The sequence below is a fragment of the Rutidosis leptorrhynchoides genome, unplaced genomic scaffold (genome assembly GCF_046630445.1).
Source record: "Rutidosis leptorrhynchoides isolate AG116_Rl617_1_P2 unplaced genomic scaffold, CSIRO_AGI_Rlap_v1 contig86, whole genome shotgun sequence".
NCBI classification, from domain to species: Eukaryota; Viridiplantae; Streptophyta; class Magnoliopsida; order Asterales; family Asteraceae; genus Rutidosis; species Rutidosis leptorrhynchoides.
Genome location: NW_027266878.1, coordinates 60,123 through 85,615, shown reverse-complemented (window position 1 = coordinate 85,615; position 25,493 = coordinate 60,123). Strand labels below are relative to the sequence as shown.

Below are 25,493 nucleotides of genomic sequence, written 5' to 3'. Positions count from 1 at the left end.
GAATAGGAAAGAAAATATTATTGACTTAAAATTGTAACTTGTAATCTAATTAAACTCAAAGTTTTAAATTAGGACTATAGTTTAATAAAAACATATATATTATTATTTGATTAGAAATAATTTTTTTAATAATATATCCGTTTGATAGGAAAAAAGAAGAAAATGTGTCCGGTTTAATTAGGAATAGGAAAAAAAATATAATGAATTTTAATTAGAAAAAATTGTTAATAAAAAAATAGAAAAAATATAGTTTGTTATAATTTTATTAGGATTTTTTTAAAAAAATAATTGATAAAAAATTGATTAGGAATAAAATTATAATATTAAAAAAAATTATTGATAGAAAAATAAAAAAAATATCATTGACTTAAAATTATAACTTGAAATCTAATTAAATTCAAAAAATTTATATATATATCAAATTATTATTCGTCAATAAAACGCCATATATCGAATATTGATTTAACAATAAATTTTATAATTAAATTATAATTAAATTTATAATTAAAATAAATTAAAAAATCTCTAACAAGTTTGGTGCACTACTACATACCCAAGCAGAGCTGCTTCATGAATGACGTATAGACCCTGCTAATATATATATATATATATATATATATATGGATATGTTTTTAATGGTTTTTACGGCAAAGAAATTTGACAACGTAAGTACACTTGTAGCTGTTGAATGGTTTGGTTTAGCGAATTAATGTTGATATTTATCCTAAACAAAATTAACTAATTAAGTAAAAATAATTAGGTAGAGAAACATTGGGCACGCATGTTTAATCTTCATGACTCATGTATGATATAGCTAGTTGTTTATAGTTTTTTTTTTTTTATCTAACAATTAGTAGATTTGTACGATTAAAAATTAATAAGTTAAATGTATATTATATAAAAAATTATATAATAAATATTTATATTAAATATTATTAAATTTATGTAAAATATTATATAAAAAATTATTTTATCTTTATATCAGTTATAATTATTTTTATTTGATTTTAAATTTATAATTTTATTAAATTTTTTTTTAAAATAATAAAAATATTAAAAGATAAAGGTTATATATCAAAATTTTATTTCATAATAAAATTTATAATTGTATCTAATCAATTTAGTTATTCTTGTTATTTAAAAATAATATATGCCGTTTTAATTAAGAATAAAAAAAATATAACAGATTTTTATGAGGCTAGTTTAATAAAAAAATTAGAAAAAAATAATATATATTATAATTTAATTAGAAATATTTTTTTAATAATATGTCCGTTTGAATAGGAAAAAAGAAGATATGAATAGGAAAAAAGAATTTATGAATTTTATTAGGAATAAATTTTTAAATAATAGATAAGAAATTGATTAGGAATAAAATTATTATATTAGGAAAAAATAATTGGTAGAATTTTATTGAGAATCATTATTTATTGTGTTTTGATTTTTTAATTAGAATAGGAAAAAGAATTATATCATTGACTTAAAATTATAACTTGAAACTTAATTAAACTTAAAATTTTAAAATACATGTATCAAAATACTATTTTTTAATAAAATATCATTTATCGGATATTAATTTGACCATAAAATTTATAATTAAATTTATAATTAGAACAAATATAAAATTAAAAAAATTCGCTATTGTCCATAAGATTTGAAGCTTAATTAAAGTTGATGATTTCATAACTTAAAAACTCAGACTATACAAAAAACAAAGCGACCATTTGTGATCAACTTTTAATTAAATTATGTATTTTTTTTTATATCTATCTATTTTATTTTATTTTGAATTTGAAGCGAAAAAAGTTCCGTTTTTTTTTTTTATCTTAACTAACAGATAATAATATCTAGACAAGTCGATTTTAAGCGTTCTTCCTATTTTTTGGTTATTATTTGATATTTTTTATAAGGAAGTTGATGAGGATTTAGTAAAATGCCAACGCATTTAAAGACGTCGGTTGATGAGGATTTAGTAAAATGCCAACGCATTTAAAGACGTCGGTATTTATGGGTCGGCCTTCGACTTCGTTCTAGTGGTGTAACTGCTTACAAGGTTATCTTAAAATTTAATTCATATATTTTATCAATTAATCCAATTTTCGATTTATCTTTATAATTAACATTTATGTCAAGGTTTCTTGAACTTCGACCGTCAATTAAGATGCTTCAATGGGTTGATTGGCTAAACCTAGAAATCTTGTTTTATATGAATTTGCAAGCCATCACAATCTTATTTTTCATGGATTAATTATCAACTTAACCTAGGAATCAGCCAAATTAAAGTTAAAGCATCTGTCAGTCAATGCTATAAAACAAAAGAATTGTCTGCAAAGAAAGAATGCGTGGTCCTATAGAACTTGGCAAGCAAGCATGATCGATGATGAATCACATCTATTTTTATGACAAAAGTTTCAAATTAAAAAACATGAACCAATTAAATAAATAGGAATATATCATCAATCACATTTTAACATTACACCCCATTATTACACAAATTTACGGAATTGGCTGCACATAACACATGGGTAGGACTTTTTTCCTTTCATACAGAAAATGATACAAGTCACTCTTCCATTCTTTTCCCCTGTAATTAGTTTTCAAGATATATCCACAAACTATTTTACTTAATTTATGAATATTTATATCATAAATTTTTTTGATGAATATTTAAAAGAATAAAAATAAAAAACAACCAGCTTCTTTATTGAAAATCATCATGTTTGCTTCAAAAAGAGGTTGATGGATCTATTTTTCAAAAGAATTTGATGAAGATATTTGTTCGGAGTAACATCGATCATCCTCGTATTTTTGATACTATTTTATTAAGGTTGAGTTTGGGTTTGGGATTTTCTTTGATTATATAATAAAAATCCTGTCAATCAAATAAAGATGATTCATTACTGATCTTCCTATCCATTGTTCATAACCGTCATTACCAAATTATCGTCTCTCGATTGGCCTTTGTAATGGCTCGTTTTAATCCTTTAATGTCTACAACACTGATATATGATCATCCACTTTTTTTTTAAGTGTTCCTTTGTGTTAAAAAAGTATTTTGGATATTTCCATAATTTTGCGTATATAAAATAATTTTAATTAATATTTTATGACCCATTTCGCGAAAGTAGGAATACACATTTTTTTCTCACCTACAAAATACAGTAGTTCACTTATTCAAAGTACATGTCATCTTGATGGTCGAATTGCATTTCCTTGATATCAAAGATACATAAACCATCAATTTTAATTAGATTTAAAACATGTATAATAAAATGAATGATATATATTTATTCACATCATATTCTCTATTGAAGATGTCAATCTTGCTATTTGAGTAAAGCGATCGGCGGGATCATCATCGATAGAGGTCTCTCTTGTCTAATTAAAACTATTCACAGTATAAAAAATGATGACACTAAACTCTCATCAGTCTTTGATTGTTTTAGCTTGACAATCTCCGTAGGATACATCCTCCAAAAAATTGATATTCGATTTCAAACTAATTTTCAAGTAATTAATTAAACTTTAACAATGAGAAGTATAATGAGAATGAAATATATGGTCATATATATATATATATACCCTATACCCTCGAGCATCAACAAACAAAGCATGCCTAAACGTATTTTTAAAAGAAAAAAAAATTAGGCTACATTATCGTGTTAAATATATTGGAAATCATGTTTCACTTCTAGAAGACGTCATGAAATCGATTTTTCAAAAAATTTGAAGAAGGTATTTATTCGAAATAACATCGATCATCCTCATATTTTCAATACTAATTTGTCTCGAGTGAAATGTTGTTGTTGAAATACCTAGCTAGCTGAAACAAAATTATGGGTGCACTATGTCCTTGAAGTTTATAAACAAATCAAAACTATTTTGAACCAAAAAAAAAAATACCTACATGAAAAATGAAAGTCCAAAAAAATTATTTAGTCAATGCATAAAATTTATTTTGCGTAAATGTGTTTATTAGTGGTATAATATGTGGACTCAAGAAAAAAAATGAACTCTTAAAAGACTTTCGGGTTACAAATAACTACAAGAAAAAAGAATTAGGTTAGATTGATTGTCCAAATGAAAATTCCACACATAAGTGCCAATTTATTAGAGCTATATTTTTTTAGGTTGGAATTAAGATTTTCTTTCTTTATATATAATAAAGATCATGTCAATCAAGCAAATGTGTCTTCACTACTAATCCTACTATCCATTGTTTATATTATATTACTTCAGTTGATGGGACTATATATAATTTGGTTTTAGATGAAGCATATATTAATACAAATTTAAAATAAGAACGAGTTAATCATAATTAAAATCAAATGGCTTGAGATTATTATGATGATTAATTATAATGAGGATTGCTAAAGTTCTTTGAAAAATAAAAAAAGGTGATGTTGAGATGAGTAGAACCATTGAAATTGAAAATACCATGACAGAAATTAAGGGGAAAATGGCCTAAAAAAAGGTTGATATCCTCCACCATCAACAGAGGTTCGTATTTGTAGGTATTAACCATTTCATAGAATAAAGAAAAAATAAAATAGAAATAAAGTCTCTATAAGTAGTTAATAACTTAATATAGACCCTTCATATGCATAATAGAATATATATATATATATATACGGAAAATTAAAAATGTAATTTTTTAAAAATACATGTAAACATTTTGAAACGAAAGGACGGACGGGTGAATATTTGTAGTCCGACCGGCAATGAGAATGCCGGTCGGACGTCCTAATTAAGTGGATTAACATAATTAACCTTGGGCCGGCAATGACATTGCCGGTCAAGGTATTTTTTTTTTCCTTCTCTTTCCCTTCTTCTATTGGGTAGTGTTTTTTTTTTTTTTTTTACAAGACCGGCAATGCTATTGCCGGTCGGGACATCATAATTAAACCTTAATCAGTCATTAGCAAGACCGGCAATCCCATTGCCGGTCCGCCTCAAAAATGTTCACCTCCTCCGTCTACTGTTCACAAAAGTAGCGGACCCTATATATATATATAGAACAACTAAAAGAGACAAGGATTATAAAAAATGGAAATTTCTTTGCCGTATATATATATACTAATATACCATGGTTATATGACTCTATAACCCATTTGTGAATTCTTTTTAATTATGATTCATTTTTATTTTGGATAATGCTACTAATGGTATAAATTACGTATAGTACTGGCTATAGTTTTTACTTTTGTGGATTCTTTTTATGATTCATTTTTACTTTTAAATTTTGTACTTTCTCAAAAGATATATCAAGTATTTTTTCTTGACATTTACTTTTGTATTCTAATGATATAAATTATGTATACTGGCTGTAGTTTTCATTGAAAGGATATACTATATGGACGGACGGATGCTAGCAATCAATCGATTTAAAGAAACAAAAATAATAGAAAGTCAACCCCATTAATTAAACTATTGATTTGATTAAAAGGAAATAACTTATGGACAAAACTTCAAAGAGAGATTATGAATCGTTTGAAAGTTTCATATTCCGAATAGGGTTCTCTTATTATCAAAAAAGAAAAAGAAAAAAGGGGTTCTCTCAGAAGGATTGGGATTAGGAGGATATGAAAAAGAGAACATATCATTCATTTGTTCACATATAATATTGATTATTGCCTGCTTTTAAGTCTTATGTTTATTCAACATAAATGATTTTCTAGCTTACTTAGATCTGCCTCAAAATTTACTTAACAGAAGTCAAATTGAAAGTAACTTAACAAAGGTTGTTGTTTTCAACCCTCCGGTTCACTTTAAATATCGTGTAATAAAAGTTATAAATATTAAAAAAAAATGATTAGTTGACGAAAATAATGATTTCATTTACGTATATAGTTAATTAGACTACACATTTTTTTATATTAATTGAGTGGATTAAATGGGGGGCATGAGTAGAAAATTAACTAAAATATGTTTTGATTTTATAAGAAGACACTTGTAGTGAACTAAAATAAATTTTATTGCACTACATTTGAAATGTATTGGAGGCAATAGTCCTAAAAGTTCTTTTCAAAATAAAATAAAATAAAGACCTGATAGGGGACATTGAATATCAAGCATTCTTAGGCTAGATAATTTGGGCCACATAGGCCCGGCCCATCAGTCAATTCCTACACAACAAATGATAGGTGCAAGATTTTTCGTTGGAAATTAATACGCACAAGAAAAAAGTTACATCAATCTAGGCCAATGTTGAAAACTTCGGAAATTGAATCCGCTACATATTAAAAACATCTGAATCTATCTTTAATACCTCCTAATAAGTTAGCTAATTAGCATTTATATGCTTTAATCATAAATCTTCAACCTGCTCAAGGGAAGAGAAGTGACCATCAATGCTCTTGAGACTTTCTTCATTAATATTAGTCGTCGTAAAAAGTTGCAGCGAAGAATATTTGGTTCCTTTTTGTGCATCTTCTTCATTTCCAATTTTAATAGAATCACAGAGCTGATATTTAAGATCATCCTCATTTCGCACTTTGCCCAACAGATCAATAAGATCACTAAATTCTGAAGCTTTCTCAATATTCGACTCCTTTTCCTCAAGTTTCTTGAATCCCACGTTAACTATTGTTGTATCCTCTTTCTGAAGTTATCTGTTCTCAAGGGGTTTGATCTCAGTTTCAATTTTAACCAGAAACGACAATCTCAGGTGGGGACTTATTGTTTGACATGGTAGACTCCTCATCCAAAGGTTAATAGATTTTGAAGAAAATACCTCTTCTAGTAAGCCAACATTCTGCATGTACCTGTCAAAAGCTTCATTTTCCAGTTCAATTTTTCTTTCCTTGTACTCGTTTAACTTGGAAACCCTCCATTCATTCATGGCTAAAGCATCCTGTAATATTAATTGCCCATTTAAAGATCAGAAGTTAAGTTTTATTTCAAAACAGAAAATAAATTCAGAAACGATAAAATCAGGAAAGCTCTCAACAAGCTTATAACTCGGCACTCTACTAGCACAACTACAAATCAGGAAAGCACCGACAAGCCTACAAATCGGAACACGTTCAACTAGGCTACAGCTCGGTAACTCTTTCAACTAGCCTACGAGTCGGAACACTTTCAACTAGCCATCAACTCGGTAAAATTGTTTAACTAGCCTACAACTCAAGACTTTCAACTAGCCTACAACTCTGAACTCTTTAAAATAGCCTACAAATCGGAAAACTTTCAACTATCCTACCAGTCGGAACACTTTCAAGTAGTCTACAAATCGGAATACTTTCAACTAGCCTATGACTCGGTAACACTTTCAACTAGCCTACAAGTCGGTAACACTCTCAACTAGCCTACAGCTCGGAACACTTTCAACTCGTTTACACTTTTAACTAGCCTACAACCTGCAACACTTTCAACTAGCTTACACAACTTGGAACACGGTCAACTAATCTACAACTCGGTAAATCAGTACCTTTGTAGTCAATGGTTTCCTTGCATGAAGTGACTGAGTATTGTTGAACTGTGTCAGGCTCTTCAAATAATGCTGTCGCCTAGCATGAACTCTTTGTCAAGTCCTGAACAAAGCCCAAAACACAATTGACTTCAAAACAAGGACCAAATACAGTCCGAGGTTCACACCTAAGTCTCAATAACTGCCAAATCAAAGAACTTGGTAGAAGTGTCTATTTGAAAAAGTTTCTGGAAAGAAACACAGAAGAGATTGCACAAGTGGAACTCCACATTAAAGAAACAATAAACAAAATAAAAGGGGAAATGAAACAAGACACATGGAGAAATAAAATGAAAAAAGAAAAAGAAAAAGAAAAAGAAAAGAGAGCTTGTACAATAAAAGTCGTGGTCATATCAGAACTCAAGCCAAATACAAGTGATAAGGATATTGGCAACGTCGGAAAAATGAAATGTGAGAAACAAGATAAACAAACTTGTACAAAGAGTTGCACATTTACAGTTTGAGTAGCTTCAAATATATTCCATGTAAACACAAAAGCAATACAAAAAGGTGCAATTTACAACTTACCCTGGACTAGACACCTCCAGTTTCTGCATGTCAAACAAGGGATTGCTTGGTGCTGGCGACTTGTCCAAGTTTGTGTAGGGAGTATTCTGACCTAATTTGACAGATTAGTGCGACTGTGCTAACAGTGGCAAGTTAACACAGTATAAAAATACAGTGCAGAAAGTAAATAACACAAGATATGTTCACGTAGTTCGGTTTCCCTACTCTGCGGGGCCTAGCCCAGAGATAAACGGCATTCTACTATTCTTGCAACAATAAGACAATACAATGATTACAATTCGCAAATCTATAATCTACTTCCTATTTCACTAAGTGTACTCTTCGTTTACCTTAACGGCCTGATCGAATTAGGACTTACACAGTTGCCTTACCAAACGGGTAAGGACTTCACGCAACCCTCTTTCAGATTACGTGCGCCGGTTGCCTCACCAAGACGGGTAAGGACTTTCTCGCAGCCTCCTCACAGGTTACGAGCGTCACAGGTTCTTTGCACAGTAAAGAATAACTCTGAATAGTTGGATCGGTGCTCACAGTAATCACGCACACCGTGTAAACAGTTCAAAGGCACACAGGTCAAACAAATTGTGAACTGAATGGTATAGAAAAATGTCTCTCTCTCTAGTAAGTTATATGAACGAATTTGTAGCTCAAGAGATGTATTCAAGGTTGTAGAGATGCTGGTCTTTTATAGTAGAAACTTTGAATCCTTGGAGAATAAGTCTTCTTCTCAAATTAGGAATCAATTCCCTTTTAGTGTAGGAATTGTATCCTACAAAAATTCTCTTCCTCTTTGTTGTAGGTTTTAATTAAGACTCCTCCACCAAATTGGAAATCAAATCCTTCTTCAATTAGGAAATCAATTTCCTGCATTAAATCCGAAAATCAAATCCCTTCAGAATAGGAATTGTTTTCTATAAGAATCCTTCACCTGATGGTCTTTCCTTTTGTACGAATTTCCTTTTCTAGAATAGGAAACCTTCTTTATAACAATATCAGAATCCTTCCATCAATATAATTCCTTCCATTCATGAATTAATCAGAATAAGAAACCATATCAGATTACATAATACTTTCCTTATCCGTTTTAAATAAGTCTCCTTCATAGAATAGGAAACTCCCATTTAAACCAAATCAAATCTTGATCTTTGACCATATCAAATAAGAATTCTTCATTTATACTAGTTTCCATACGTGACTTGTGCTGTAAGAAGGAAAAAAATCTTCTGTATAATGGTTTTGACGAAAATAGCCAACTTACACAAATTGTTGTAGACCTGTGTAAACAGGATCGGGTAACACGGTTTCGCTTCACAGGCAGTTTGTTCCAACAATCTCCCCCTTTGGCATTTTTGACAAAACCCTCCGTTATAATCTTCAAATCTTCAATAGGCAGTGGAACAACGGAAACAACAAGTCTTCACAACATTGGTAACACACGGAAACTAATAAAGTGCAAACAATTGCAGAACTGTGTTCACAGACTCCAGGTAACACAATATCGATTTGCACAGATCCGACCACCAGATTTGAACACCTGCCAATATCTCTCCCTTTTTGTCAATAAATCGCCAAGGGACCTCCAGGAGATAACAATCCAGTAAAAGTCAGATTAATTTGTAACTTGTTCAACAAAGTTACTACACAAAGTGCAAATAAGATGAAAGTTTCGAATAGTTAATCATGACAAAAACTTTCAGCAAAAACAGAAAGCTCCCCCTGAGAATTAGTTTCGTGCAATCTGAGCTGTCACAACCTGTACTCCTGCCTTTTCTTTCTCTATTTTAAGGACTGACGGCCAGTGTGCACAGGTATTTCAGCAACACTGTCTGCAGCACAGCTTCTTCAGCATTCTCCACATCAGATGGAGAGATATTGTGTTGCTCCCCCTCAACTGCAGCATTCATATCATGGAACTCTCCCTCAACATGAGCACTAGTATGAAGAGACTCCCCCTCAGTTTAAGGGTTGCCACAGGTAACAGCAACAACATGATCCTCTGTGTTAACAGGATCTTCAGCAACGTCAGGCAAACCAGAGACTTCTCATAATCTCATCTTACTGCATTAGGCTTTCTCCTTGAGTTTCAGCTAGTCACAGCCCAATCATTGTTCCCACACTCCAACCTTCTTTTTGGATTTTTTTTTTCTATTTTTTTCTTCCTTTTTTTTCTTTATAAAAAAGAACGGACAAAACAATAATTAAAATGGTATATACAGGGAAGGAAGCACTTATCTCAATTCTCACGTCGTGGAGTAAGGTCCGAGAGCTCCTCTCAAGAACTCAAAGCGACTTGCATCTAGCTTCTTTATTTGTTTTTCGGTTGAGACATATTCCAAGGCCACTTTCTTCTCTTCTACAGGCTCTTTAATAAAGTGGTGACGATCTTGGATGTGTTTCGATTTGGAGTGCTGCACTGGATTTTTCGTTATGCGTATAGCACTGGTGTTCCTGATATCCGTGCTAACAGGCAACGCCTCCATACTAGGTGTGTTTTCATTACTGTTAACACCTTTCGACCCTAATGCCCCCACACTAGGTGTGTTATCATTAGAAAGAAGTTGACCGATTACAGGTTCATCATCCCGATTAGTTGTCCTTTTTGGTGAGACTTTGCATATAAGGCTTTTCAATTCTTTCTTCTTTACCCAAATATGACGTTGAGAGTGATTGACGATATCGACCTTCTTCTTTGGCTGTTTCCTTGGCATTGAAGCGATGAGAGTTCGAATATCAGCTTGTCGTGCAAAACACCTAGCTCTGATATGTCCAGGTTTGTTGTAATAGTGACATATAATTCTATGTTTAGTCCCTCTGTTGTCACGCCCTGAACTGCAGCTTCCTTTTTCAGTTTTTGATGATTTGTGACCAATCCCAAAAACATTATTCTTTGGAGATGTTTTATTCAAGATCTCATCAAGATTTTCCTTCCCTTTGTTGAACTTCTCAATGGCACGGTTGGCTTCCTCAAGCTTCTTCTTAGAATCTGACAACTCAGTTTTCAATTGATCAATCTCTTTACTGATTTCCTTCTTTTCAGCTGTCAGTTTCTTTACTTCGTCAGCAAGTCCGACATTGATTCTGAGAGATTCAGTCATTTTTCTAAGAAGGTCTTTGAAGGCAGCATATATGTCTCTATCAACATCACTATCTGAGTCCTCATTTGAACTTGAGTTCTTCTCTGTTTTAGCTGTGCAAACAATTTCTGTGTTCATAGATTCACGGGCTGTGCTCACAGATACATGAGCTGTAAGAGCCTTACAGGCAGGAAACTCACTCTCACTTCTACTGGATTTAGACTTGTCTTCGGATGACTCTCCATGACTCCATGTCGATATGAAAGCTTTCTTTTATTTTTTAAGAGTGTTAGCACACTCGGCAGCCATGTGACCAAAACCTTGACATGCATGAAATTATATCCTTTCTTTCTTGACCCTGGTTCTTCCTTTACTGGATTCTTCTTTTTCAAACCTTTGATCACCTCCTGACTCATTCTTTGTTTGGAAGTTTCGGTTACTCTTCTGGAAATTGGATGAAGAATAATCCTTGAATTCTACCTTGCTGGACTCCCTATATATCTTTCCCATATTTTTCATTAAAAATGCCAGCTGCTCGAGGAATGAGAGTTGCTCACCTGTGCATACTGATATATCTTCCACTCCAATTTTAAAAGCAACAGATTTAGATTTAGATTTAGACTTATCTTTATTCCTCATAGCCAAAGTCATCTCATGGGTTTTGAGCTTTCCCATTAGATCATCAAACCGTAAGCTCTCGAAATCAGTAGATTCACTTATTGCATCCATCTTCGATCTAAATTTCTCCGGTAGCGATATCATCACTTTTCTCACCAGTTTGGATTCCTGAATTACCTCGCCAAGAGCAACAGATTCATTAGTAATGTAACGAAGCTCCTTTTCAAAATCAGCAATAGTTTCATCATCATTCATGGTTAGAGATTCAAATCTGATGGAGATGAGGTGCAGCTTTGATTGTTTGACTGATTTTGTTCCTTCGTACGTGAGTTGAAGTGCATCCCAAGATTCCTTGGCAGTTTCGAAATTCTGAATAATCTTGAACACACTGGGACGTACGGCACACTGGATGATGCTGACAACTTTGATGTTTGCTGCACAGATGGTAGATTCTGCTGTGCTCCACTGGTCTTCACTTTTTACTATTACAATACCATTAACAATGGCAGTAGGAAGTGTCCACAGAACCTGTATAGCACGCCAGATACGTTCAACTTGGCTTTTTAGGAACCATTTCATCTTATGTTTCCAATAATCATAATTGAAATCGGTAAGTAAAGGAGGCCGAATGGTTGAACCGCCTTCTTCAATCCTGTCATCCATGGTTAGAATACGCAAGATCTTTTCTCAAGAAGTTTTATTGAGCCCGTTCTGATACCACTTGTAGGGAGTATTCTGACCTAATTTGACAGATTAGTGCGACTGTGCTAACAGTGGCAAGTTAACACAGTATAAAAACACAGTGCAGAAAGTAAATAACACAAGATATGTTCATGCAGTTCGGTTTCCCTACTCTGCGGGGCCTAGCCCAGAGATAAACGACATTCTACTATTCTTGCAACAATAGGACAATACAATGATTAAAATTCGCAAATCTATAATCTACTTCCTATTTCACTAAGTGTACTTTTCGTTTACCTTAACGGCCTAATCGAATTAGGACTTACACAGTTGCCTTACCAAATGGGTAAGGACTTCACGCAACCCTCTTTCAGATTACGCGTGCCGGTTGCGTCACCAAGACGGGTAAGGACTTTCTCGCAGCCTCCTCACAGGTTACGAGCGCCACAGGTTCTTTGTACAGTAAAGAATAACTCTGAATTAGGGTTGGGCAAAAACCGGCCAACCGAACCGAAACCGAAAAACCGGATGAAACGGTCGGTTTTTTTAGCATCCGGTCGGTTTGTCGGTTTCCGGTTCGATTTGCAATTTTTGGACTTTTTCGGTCGGTTTTTGACCGGTAAACCGTCGGTCGGTTAACCAGTCAAAAACCGACCGAAAAAACAGTAATTTTTTTAGGTTATTAATAGTATCTTATATAGTTTTACCGGTTAACCGTCCGTCCGACCCGGAAACCGACCGGAAAATTTCGGTTAACCGACCGACTGACCGAAATTTTTAGATTATAATTAGGCTTTTTTAAAAAAAAATAATTTAAAAAAAAAACCGACCGACCGACCGGAAAATTTCGGCCGGTTTTCGGTTTGTCTTTTAACCGGCCGGTTTCCGGTTCGGTTTGATTTTTTAAAACCGGTAAATGACCCGTCAGGTCAGAATTTTGGTCGAAAACCGACCGACCGGACCGGTGCCCATCCCTACTCTGAATAGTTGGATCAGTGCTCACAGTAATCACGCACACCGTGTAAACAGTTCACAGGCACACAGGTCAAACAGATTGTGAACTGAATGGTATAGAAAAATGTCTCTCTCTCTAGTAAGTTATATGAACGAATTTGTAGCTTAAGAGATGTATTCAAGGTTGTAGAGATGTTGGTCTTTTATAGTAGAAACCTTGAATCCTTGGAGAATAAGTCTTCTTCTCAAATTAGGAATCAATTCCCTTTTAGTGTAGGAATTGTATCCTACAAAAATTCTCTTCCTCTTTGTTGTAGGTTTTAATTAAGACTCCTCCACCAAATTGGAAATCAAATCCTTCTTCAATTAGGAAATCAATTTCCTGCATTAAATCCGAAAATCAAATCCCTTCAGAATAGGAATTGTTTTCTATAAGAATCCTTCACCTGATGGTCTTTCCTTTTGTACGAATTTCCTTTTTTAGAATAGGAAACCTTCTTTATAACAATATCAGAATCCTTCCATCAATATAATTCCTTCCATTCATGAATTAATCAGAATAAGAAACCATATCAGATTACATAATACTTTCCTTATCCGTTTTAAAATAAGTCTCCTTCATAAAATAGGAAACCTCCCATTTAAACCAAATCAAATCTTGATGCTTGACCATATCAAATAAGAATTCTTCGTTTATACTAGTTTCCATACGTGATTTGTGCTGTAAGAAGGAAACAAATCTTCTGTATAATGGTTTTGACGAAAATAGCCAACTTATACAAACTGCTGCAGACTTGTGTAAACAGAATCGGATAATACGGTTTCGCTTCACATGCAGTTTGTTCCAACAGTTTGCATTATGTTTCAAGACTGCATTCAACAAAAGGGTATAATATATATAGAAGGATAATAGCGAAGTCTAGACGAACAAGAAAACACATACTAATGTACATAAAATAAAAACCCTACATTCAGGTGGAAATTATATTTTTTAGTATATTTTTTATGTAAATAATTTAAAATCATGTATTGAAAGACGGGAAAATATCTTTTTTGTTCTATTTTGTTTGTTACGTATTATTTTGTTATCGATCAATAATCATATTTGAGATTTTAATATCGTCACGTCATTATGATTATGAAGTGAGATATATCAAATGGATGTCCATTTTATGCCATTTAACTGTTCACTTATCGTAATTACTTATGTCCAATTATTTTGTTAAGCTAATTGACACATCTCATTTTGAACAGATGATAACAACTGGCATTTGAAAACACATATCGCATAAAATTGTTTCGCTAATTCTCCAAATAAAATAAATACATATTTTAATTTTACAAAAACTGACAATAATTAACATATTGAATCAGAATAAATAAATATACTCAGTTAGGTTAAAAGGCGAGGACTCTATACATATTGTATTATATTTTCAACAACATGCATCATCATGTATAAAATACTGCCACTTGACGTTTGTTAGAATTATCAACACATAAGCATGAATCACTTTGGCTAATTAAAATAAATTATTGTGAAAGAAGCTTCATGTGAAAAGTCAACTCTGGGAAGCCAATAGTCTTGACGAAGACACTTTCAATAATCTGCATCTTAGTCTTATTTCTGTAAATTTAGCGATTGATTAATTAGATTGACTATCTACCAAATTTTCGATTTTGTTATTCGTGCACTACTTGATTCATTTCTAGTGTACGCAATATCTTCTACGAAACATGGGGATATCATTTTCTCTACCTTGTGAATGTATGGCATCTCGTTCTTGGGATGTTTTAGTTGGTGACCAACGAGCAAAATATGTGCGTGATCTTTCAAAGAATCTGGAGACTTTAGAGAAGTTGTTTCCGGAGTTATCAGCACAAAGGACTGATATTTTATCCCGTGTTGAAGCAACTGAACAAAGCCAAGGGTTAAAACGCCTACAGATAGTAGAAACATGGCTTATTGGAGTGGCTGCCGAGGAAATCAAAGTTCAAAAATTAATTCAAGATAAACCTCAAGAGATTCAAAAGCTATGTTTTGGTGGTTGCTGCTCTAAGAACTGTCTTTCCAGCTACAACTTTGGGAAAAAAGTAGCTCAAGAATTGAATATCGTGCGTGATCTGCTAGCAAGGACAGAGAAAGAAGATTTCAAGCAACTAATTGGTCCAAAACGACTAAGTCAAGTGGAACTGATACCTATGGAACCACCAGTGGGATTAGTTTCAACATTTGATAAAGCTTGGCGTTGTATCCAAAATGAAGAAGTCGGAATTATCGGCTTATATGGACCTGGAGGAGTTGGTAAGACTACCCTTTGAAACAAATCAACAACAATTTCTACGACACCGGTTTTTTGGTTATTTGGGTTGTTGTGTCACAGGGTTGTAACCTTGCGCAGATTCAAGAAGAAATTGGCAAAAGCATTGGATTTTCTAATGATTCTTGGGAAAACAAAAGTTATGAGGCAAAAGCAAGAGATATTTTACGAGTCTTGAGTAAAAAGAAGTTTGCGTTGTTGTTAGATGATGTATGGGAGCATGTTGATCTCACCGAAATGGGAATCCCAATTCCTAGCAAAGCTAATGGGTCAAAGATTATTCTTACAACTCGGTCATTTCAAGTGTGCTGCCAAATGAAAACAAATGAGCAGATTATGTTGGAATATTTACCTCTTGCACAAGCCTTTAAGCTATTTCGTAAGAACGTTGGAGAAGGTACCCTCGCTAGTCATCCAAGAATTCCAGAGCTAGCCAAAATTGTGTCAAACGAATGTGCTGGTTTGCCACTTGCTTTGATAACCGTTGCTCGAGCAATGACAGGAAAGCAAACACCCGGGGAATGGGAGTTTGCAATTGAGCAGTTAGAAAGGTATGCATCAGAATTCCCAAATATGACAGAAAAAGTGTATTCTCGCTTGAAGTTCAGTTTTGATTATTTACCTGATGATAGGGTGAGGTCTTGCTTCTTATATTGTTGTTTATTTCCGGAGGATTTTAAGATTCTCAAAAGGGATGTACTAGAGTATTGGGATTCTGAGGGATTTTGGCAGGAAAAAGTCAAGCTTGCAAACACAATCATGGATTTGACATTATTGGTACTCTTCTAAATGCTTGTTTATTAGAAAAAGCATGATGAGATGTTTGTAAAAATGCACGACGTGTCTCGAGAGATGGCTTTATGGATTTCTCAAGAATTTGAAAAGGATAAACATGGTTTTTTCGTGAGGGCTGGTTCTAGACTTAATGAAGTACCTCGAGTTGAAGAGTGGAAATGGGCCAAAAGAGTATCATTTATGCACAACAGAATAGAGCAGTTAAACGAGACACCGTCATGCTCTCATCTCTTGACTCTGTTCCTGAATGGCAATAGATTGAAGACCATCAATGGTGAATTTTTAAAAGGTATGCATTTTCTAGTAGTTCTTAACTTGTCGGGAAATGAAAAATTAGTTGAGTTACCGTCAGAAATTTCAGGGTTGGTCTCATTGGAATATCTCAATCTGTCAAATACCCTGCTCATGAAACTGCCAACCGGACTGGCTGTTTTAATTAAATTGAAATATCTTAACTTGGAGAGTACACGCGTCCTGCAAATTCCATGCAAGATGATAGTTTGTTTTCAGAAATTGCAAACCCTGAAAATGATACAACCTCGGTTCCTTACGATAAGCTACGTCCTTGAAGATGCTAAATTGTTTTTTGAGGAATTGGAAAGTTTAAGATATTTAGACACGTTGACCATTAACGTAAAAGGCTACGCTGCTCTCCAAGAATACCGGAAGTCGGAGAAGTTACAGAGTTGTACGCTAAAACTATCTTTTAGTGACATAGAAGTTAAAGTATCATTTTTCAGAAATATGGAGCATCTAGAAAAGCTTGAAATGTATTATTGTAACAACATTGTCGACGATGGACAAAAGCTACAAAATTCAATAGAAGTTGTTGATTCACTATTTTTTGGCAAGAGATTAGACAACCTCCACACAGTGGCTATTGGATGGTGTAGTAATGTAGTGGACCTGACATGGCTAACTCTTTTCCCCAACCTTACTTTTATCAGTGTAAGACATTGCACTCAGTTAGAAGAACTAATAAGAGTGGAGAAACTTAGTGAGAAGGAGAATCTCAACCTATTTCCAAAACTGAAAGTACTTGCGCTGGTAGATTTGCCAAATTTATGGAGCATCTATAAGTATGCTCTATTATTCCCATGCCTACAGAAATTCCAGGTATTCGGATGCCGAAAGATTAGGAAGCTTCCAATCAAAGCAAGCAGTACCGGAAAGGATATTAAGTTTACCATTCGCAGTACGGAAAGAAACTGGTGGAACAAACTAGAATGGGATGATGAGGCAACTAGAATGGCTTTCAACGATCTCATCGAGGAGAAATGAAAATGATTGTTTTGTATCATATAATATAATAATGTTTCCAACTTCCATTATGTTGTGTACGCCCTGCATATCCTAAATTTATGCTCGTTTTTTATGTACTCCCCCGTCTCTAGCTAATTACTTGTCACTTTTTATATGCAGTATGGATACGAAAAGTGACAAGTACAGAGGTAGGATAATATCATAAATGTTGGTTTTTATTCGACTCACAAGTGTTGACTTTTATTCTAGTTGGTTAGTTGTTTAAATTCCTATATATGTTTGATCCTTGTTGTTCATCCTTGAGATTGTTTTTGCGTGTTTTCTTGTGAGTAAAGAGTAAACTTACGAGTAAGATTCGATTTCCACCTATATTTAATTAATAGATATTAAATCGGAGAGGACTGGATATATAAAAGAATCTCATACCAATTACAGATTTTATTAACCAAGAATAATTTTACATAGACACACACAAAAAAACTTTAACCAACTAGATTCATTATAAGTTGGCTCTTTTCTACATAGCGCATTTTTCGATTTTCGCCATCTACATAGACTCGTATATAAATGAGTTAAAAATGAAATTGTGAAGATGGTATGATTGAACTTATTACTAAATTGTCTATATATCTTTTTGAAGAATCAAATCATTACGTAATTCGGGATGCCTCGGCCGTGACCGAGGGAATGGAGGAGAAAAGCTCCTCAAGGATGGTAACGTTTGAGATACTTATTGTTTATGGGACCGACTAACCCACAATCTTCACCCATGATTCTGAAAGCTCCGTTGGTGTAGACTTCTTGAACAACATAGGATCCATCCCATTTGATTTAAACTTATCTCCAAACATCATAGTGATGATCATGGATCTTCTTACTGCTAGGACGAGATCTCCCACTTGGAAAGACAATTGACGCAATTTCTCGTTAAAAGCCTTGCGGATTCTGGCTTGATAACATTCTAATCGTTGTTGGGCATTGAGTCGATTTTCATCTAGAGGAGTCTTAACTTATGATTTTCCTCCACTATTAATCCTTCTTATAAAGCAATCCAGAGAGAAGAGATTTATCGTTCTAATGGTAAGACTCCCTCTACACCGTAAACGAGAGAATTTGGAGTTGGTTGCGTTGGCCTTTTATAAATTATTCGATAGGTGTTAGGATTCGATCGGCAAAATATACGGAATAATATCGATAAAGTGATAGGAATAATACGAAAGTAAAAACACAAAAGATTTATGTGGTTCGATCAAAACATATCTACATCCACAACAAGACTCGAAAACTTTTATTAATAAAGAAATTCAGCCTACCAAGTGCTTCCCTATATAAAGACACTTTTCTCTAGACTAATTCATCACTAATTTAGATTCGATGATTCTCTATACAAACTCATCTATTTATACTAACACAAACTATGTCTATTCCCAATTGATCTAGGAAATACATAAACTTATTTCCTACTTGACTTAGGAATACCTAATCTATTCCTAATTTGACAAAGAGAATATCTAATCTATTTCCTAGTTGACATAGAAAATACCTATAACATTTTATGTAATATATCAATTTGTGACAAACTAGGAATCCTAATCATAGATTCCTAATAATAGGCCTATAGGGCTTCACCTAACTTTTCATGCCAATTCTTTTGGAAGAGTTGGCAATTGTCTTCAAGAGGTTGCACAAGGTTTTGTTGAATGCTTCAACTAAGCCATTAGCTGGCGCACTATACATTGTCGATTTATGTTGGCAAAAGATGATAAAGCTCAATTATGTAATCATTCCTCACCGATTTTGTGGCGCCCGCTCCCGAGCCCCTTCGAGGATCGAGGTCGGTGCCAACTATCTACATCTTTAATTTTACTTAATTCAATTTTCTGACATTTAACCACAATGTCTTATTTATTCAAACCATAATTTACATAATTAAGTTTTAACGGAACTATTATTCAAACTACTCGATAACATTACGATAATTGTACAGATATTTAGAAGGAACCATATATGCCGCAGAGCCCACCTTATTCGATTTCGTACACACGATGTAACACCGCTAATCCCTTCTTCCGAGTTCACCACTTCAACCTAGAGAGAAAGAACATATATTTTTTGAAAAACGTAAGCTATAATTCTTAGTGAGGTTTTTAATTGGAAATCAGTTAAGGAAGAATAATCGTTTTGATGAAATCGCTTTAGAATTATAAAACAATCTTCGGTATGAAATCAAGGACAAGAATTTCCGAAAACCACAGAATTATATGTGAATTCTCTGTAAACTTATACTATAAGTATTTCTGAAACAAAAATATTCGTAAAATATTTTTATAATTTATCGAACCCATTCAATGAAAATCAACAATAGGAAGACTAACATCAAGAGCGACCTACTGCAGTATTCCGCCCTCCAACACGGGCACAATACTCCGACTGGCATGTAAGAAAACTTGGGGAGGCGTACCATCTGATCAGACTCAACGTGGGTCACGAGGTTCTCGGTACTCTATAAGGATAGGATCGCCCTTAGACGATCGAATCCAGCTATGGTCATCTGTAGATGACAAAAATAAAATTATAGGGTTCGTTATATACAATATACTATAAAGCATTTAATATTGTGCTTTGTAGACTTTTGAAGGTTCTCTCCAATTTTAAAATACTTATAAATATATATCTATGACATATTATTTACTAAATCATGATAAAGCGAAGTGATCGTAAAGCATTTTATGTCATAGTAACAATAAAATATTTCTATAGAGAAATCAAAATAACACTCACCTTGAATAATTCTCTGATTCGTCCTCATCCTAATATTGTCACAATTTATCATCCTATCGAAATAACAATTATTAATATCGTACGTAATCGCGTTTATCGAAAATTATTTACGAGTTTAATCTTTAGGATTGGTGGATTTATTTAAGATTTTTATTTATTACTTTTATAACATTAAAATCCAACATTATTCTAATTCCTCATTAAGTAATTTAACTAATTTGCGTTAGTTTGATTTGAAATTAATCTAATTCTTACATAATCGGTTCATCCTAACATAATATAGTTCCGACAAAAATTATTTAGGTTCGAGTGTCCTTTCGACTGGTTCGGAAGTGGTCCGGGTATATTTTGGGGTTAATTTTGGGATTTCCATTTAGGGTTGCACAATTTAGGGTCGGGTGAACAGTTCTCTGTCAATTGGGCTTGGCCCAAGTTGCGTGGCCCACTCAATCGCCTGGCTTTTTCGTTACCTTCCAGATTTTTAAAGGGAAAATTTGTCATTTAACATAAACCATATTATATATATCAAACAGATTTGGTTCAATTCATTTTACTTTGTATTCTCTCTCTCTCGAGCTTGCCGAAAGTTTCCAGAATCCGACGGCGGTGGACGGTGGTCGGCTGCGGCGCCGCCCTCCTACATGTTTTTGAAGCTCTAGACGTGGTGGTTACAATGGTGGGGTTAACTTTTTCCGAATTCCAAGAAATTTGGGTGGATCTGGGCTTCAAAGGTTCGGTTTCAACTTATTCAAAAATCGTTCTTTCGTTCTAATCTTCTAATATGTTATTTTTGGGTTAATTCTAAGTATTTTAATGTAAAATTCGATTTGGTTGATAGGTAAAACGAGGAGAAACTAACTTTTAAGGTTCGGCGCGGCTGCGTTCGTCGATTCCGTTCGGTTCTTCCTCGTTCGTTGTTGGCTCGATGGTTCTTGGCTTCGTCGGCCTAGGTTCGAGTCAATAGGGCTCGCCGGAGCTTGGTTTTCACGGTGGCGATGATGAATAGAGGTGACGATGGTTGATAGGGACGAAGGAAAGTCCAGTGGTGGTCTATTTCGGGTTAATTGACGATGGGAAAATATATTTTCCGATGAGGCAGCAGTATATTTCTCTGTGTAATTCTTTTAGCATGTGTTTTCTTTCGTTTTCTGGATTTCCTTTCTTTTTCTGTGTATAATTGGACCGAACTATAGCTTGTATTTATACCCCAATTTTTAATGGTATGTATTATTGACCCTTAACTGGTAAGGTTTGAATTATTACACGATAAGGCTGTAGGATTTGTTTGCTTCTGGCTGCAAGTGTGTCGGAAATCTTGACTTGAATTTGGTCCAAGTTTGTGGCGGTGAAAATTGTGTCTTATGATGTTTCTACTATATTTGAATATAAATTTTTACTTGATTAAATGTTGGTGGCGTGGAGACTTACTTTTGTGATGTCAGGTTGTCCAAGTTGGTGTTGTGTAGGGATTGTGTTTGTAAAATAAACAAAGTGTTTTACTATTTTTGCATATGTTCTCCAAATCTCTTTCGTTTTCCTCTACATTCCGATCTTTAAATTTCAAATGCCTCCTTTTTTTCATAAACTTTTCGTTTTTGGATGTTATTTTAGATCAAGTTGACACTTTGATATGTCGTTGGAGTACTTCTGTGGTTACTAATCGTCTTTCATCTTCTTCATCTAAAAAAATAGGAGTTCTGCATTTACGCCTATACAATGCCTCAAATGGTGCCATCTCGATACTAGCTTGGTCTTCAAGGTTGATTTTGCTGTTAAAACTGGTTCTAATAGTTTTGGTTTGGTGGCCTTTGGTTGAAATACTAATAAGATTGGTTCTGGTAGACTTGGTTAGGCTTGTATGATGTATTTTGGTAGTCTGGATAAGTTTGTGGCATTTATTGCTACATCATTTGTCCTGCAATGGGCTGAACTTTGACTGGTTGAGCTTGGTCGACAGTTTGAGAGCCTTCAGGATTGATTTCTTGGCTTGACTGATACTCATTAGCTAGTATGTTGATTGGTGGTATCTGCAAATGCCTGAATATTTCAGTTTTGAATGCTACAGCTTTTCTTTCTATCTCCAGTACATTGAAAAATTCCTCTAAACTCACAATTTTGGATCCCTATTAAAATCCATATCTAAAGCTGAGATTACAGACTCAAACCTCCTTGACATTCTCTCCATCAACCTATTTATTAGCTTTACTTAACTTCATTTGATGTAAAATCTCCATTAGTCTAGTCTTAGCTCCACTAACAGTTTCTTCATCTATCATCCTATAGTTATCAAACAACTTCTCAACCCTTTAAACTTGATCCTTCTACTTAGAGCAGTTCCCTCATATTTTAACTTCAAAGTATTCCAAATCTCCTTTGCTGATTTGCAGCCTACAACTTTTTTAAACACATTCAGATCAATCACACTTCTCAATCATATTTGTGCTCCCTTATCCTTCTTTAAATCATCATGTCTCTTCTTTTTTGTGCTTATGTGGGTTCTATTCCTATAGGCAATTCAGCAACACCATTTTCTACTACACTGAAACAGCCAACAACATCTAAATTATCCTTAGCTACCACAGACCACGTATCAAAATCTACCCTTTAATTTTTCTATCCTAATCCTATCATTACCTAGTATCCTGTAATCTCAACCAAAAAAGATTACAAGCACAGATAGTAAGAACAAAAGAAATAGGACACAATCAAATAAAAAAACTGAAATGTCACGACCCGAAATCCACCCTGATCATGACTGGCGTCTTAACCTCCTCAAGCGAGATTAAGACCAGCCTAATACAATATCTCAATTAATAAGTATTAATTTATTACATTATTACAAAAAACTTACATTTATATCTGATTCTACTACCACACAGTTTTTAATGGATAAAGAATAAACATTAATTTAAAAGAACGAACTTGGAATCTTATGCGCTTCCTCGAACTGCTTAATCTATGAATTGCCAAGAAAAATAATATAGTATTAAGATGAGTGACCACACACTCAGTAGGTACCAAATACAAAATATATTAATAAAAGGTTGATCAATATTCAGTACATCCACATAAGTTTCAAAATCAATTAAAAGATTTTGAAGACTTTATTTATCTCGAATACGCGGAGTGAATATATTTATATTTTTTTTATCAAATCTCATCATAGTTTATACTTCACCAATCCAAATCCGCTATAAAACAAAGATTTATCGATTTAAAATCCAAACCAATTAAAGTAGTTTTATCAAATCAGAATTGAGTAAAATCGAAATGGTTTATTAATCCAGTGAAGCTCCGACACTTAACCAAGCCGGTCGGTTGGCACGTGGTACCTAGACAGGTACAGTAACAATACGCCTTACCGCATCTTTTGGCTTAGGTGCGCAACCATTTGCCTCACCGACCCGTCTCCACGTCTTTTGGCTTTGGTTAGCATAAAGCCAACCTCGGCCTCACCGTGGGCCCGTCCTCGTTACCCATGTCACTAAAGAAATGACAGGAACCCAAAACTAAATGGTCATCTATATACTCGGTCTATGGCCGTAACCTACACGTGTACCAGTAGGAAGTATTTCTACTTCAGTTCGATAAATCGTCCGGAAATCCGAACACAAAATCATAATCAAAATCGAGTCCTTAACTCTTCAACATAGAACACCTATCTTGCAAAATACCCATGGCCCTACGTTCGACTCAATTACATAATCAAATTTAAATATTAATTAAGTTAATGAAGATTTTTTTCTTCTATCTTTTCGTCCATCTTACCCTCTGTCTTTTATTTTATTTTCTACTTTCTCTCCGTACGAACTCTGCTTTACTCTTTCTTTCTTTCCTCTCCTCTCACTCACTCCTAGGGTTGGGCAAAAACCGGCCGACCGAACCGAAACCAAAAAATCGAATGAAACGGTCGGTTTTTTTAGCGTCCGGTCGGTTTGTCGGTTTTCGGTCCGGTTTGCATTTTTGGAGGTTTTCGGTCGGTTTTTGACCGGTAAACGATCGGTTTTTGACCGGTAAACGGTCGGTCGGTTAACCGGTCAAAAACCGACCGAAAAAACAGTAATTTTTTTTATATAATTTTTTTTAGGTTATAAATAGTCTTTTTTCTTCTTCTTCTTTTTTTTTCTTTTTATAATTAGCCGTTTCCGGTCGGTCGGTTTTCTATATATAATTTTTTTTTACTTATAAATAGGCTGGGTTTTTTTTTCTTTTTAAATTTAAAAAAAAAAAACCGACCGACCGACCAGAAACCGATCGAAAAATTTCGGCCGTTTCCTGTTCGGTTTGGCTTTCTAAAACCAGTTAAGGTCCGGTTCGGGGACCGACCGGTGCCCATCCCTACTCACTCCCTCCCAAACCTTCTGTTTTGTTTTCTTTCTTTCTCTCCATTTTAATTATTATTACTATTTTCGTCTCAAAATAAATACAAATTTTATATATAATTTATATTAAAAATTTATATTTATTTTAAAATGAAGAATATTTTTTTCCCTGAAATGCACGTGGAAAAGAGATAGGAGACATGATTTTCTTTTCAGTCTATCTCTCTCTCATTCTTATCTAATCACTCTCCTCATTTTTTTTCTGATTAATTTATTTCTTTAAAGTATATAGCTATCTTCCATTCCACCGTTCAGTGCAAGTTTTGCAGAGACATTAGTTTATTCTAAAACTAAAAAGATCCTTATATTTTAGGTTATCATTTAATTCAGTCCAAAACTCAACTTGTCCATAATTTCCATATCTAATTAGTTTGAAGAGTTAATAATATAATATAACATATTTATTAGTACATTTCACATAATGCTTTATATGATAGATAAAATATATGCATGTACTAAATTATATTCAATAACATTGAATATATTTTTGGGTATAACAACTTGTCTATATTAGTAGGAGGTCTTAAAGTCAACGACGGTAATAATTGGACATGTAGTATGTATTTTTATATCTTGATTTCTTTGTGTATGGACTTTTTGGTATTCAGAAAAATCATTATATTAAAAT

At 33.7% G+C, this 25,493-nt stretch overlaps 1 protein-coding gene across 1 annotated transcript; it reads left to right on the top strand.

Moving 5' to 3' along the window:
- The first annotated feature begins 15,060 nt into the window (after positions 1-15,060).
- On the top strand, positions 15,061-17,720 carry LOC139885190 (probable disease resistance protein At1g12290). Its single transcript, XM_071869130.1, is given in 4 exon segments — positions 15,061-15,640; positions 15,643-16,398; positions 16,401-16,455; positions 16,457-17,720. Coding segments are annotated over 4 exon segments (2,655 nt in total).
- Positions 17,721-25,493: the final 7,773 nt, after the last annotated feature.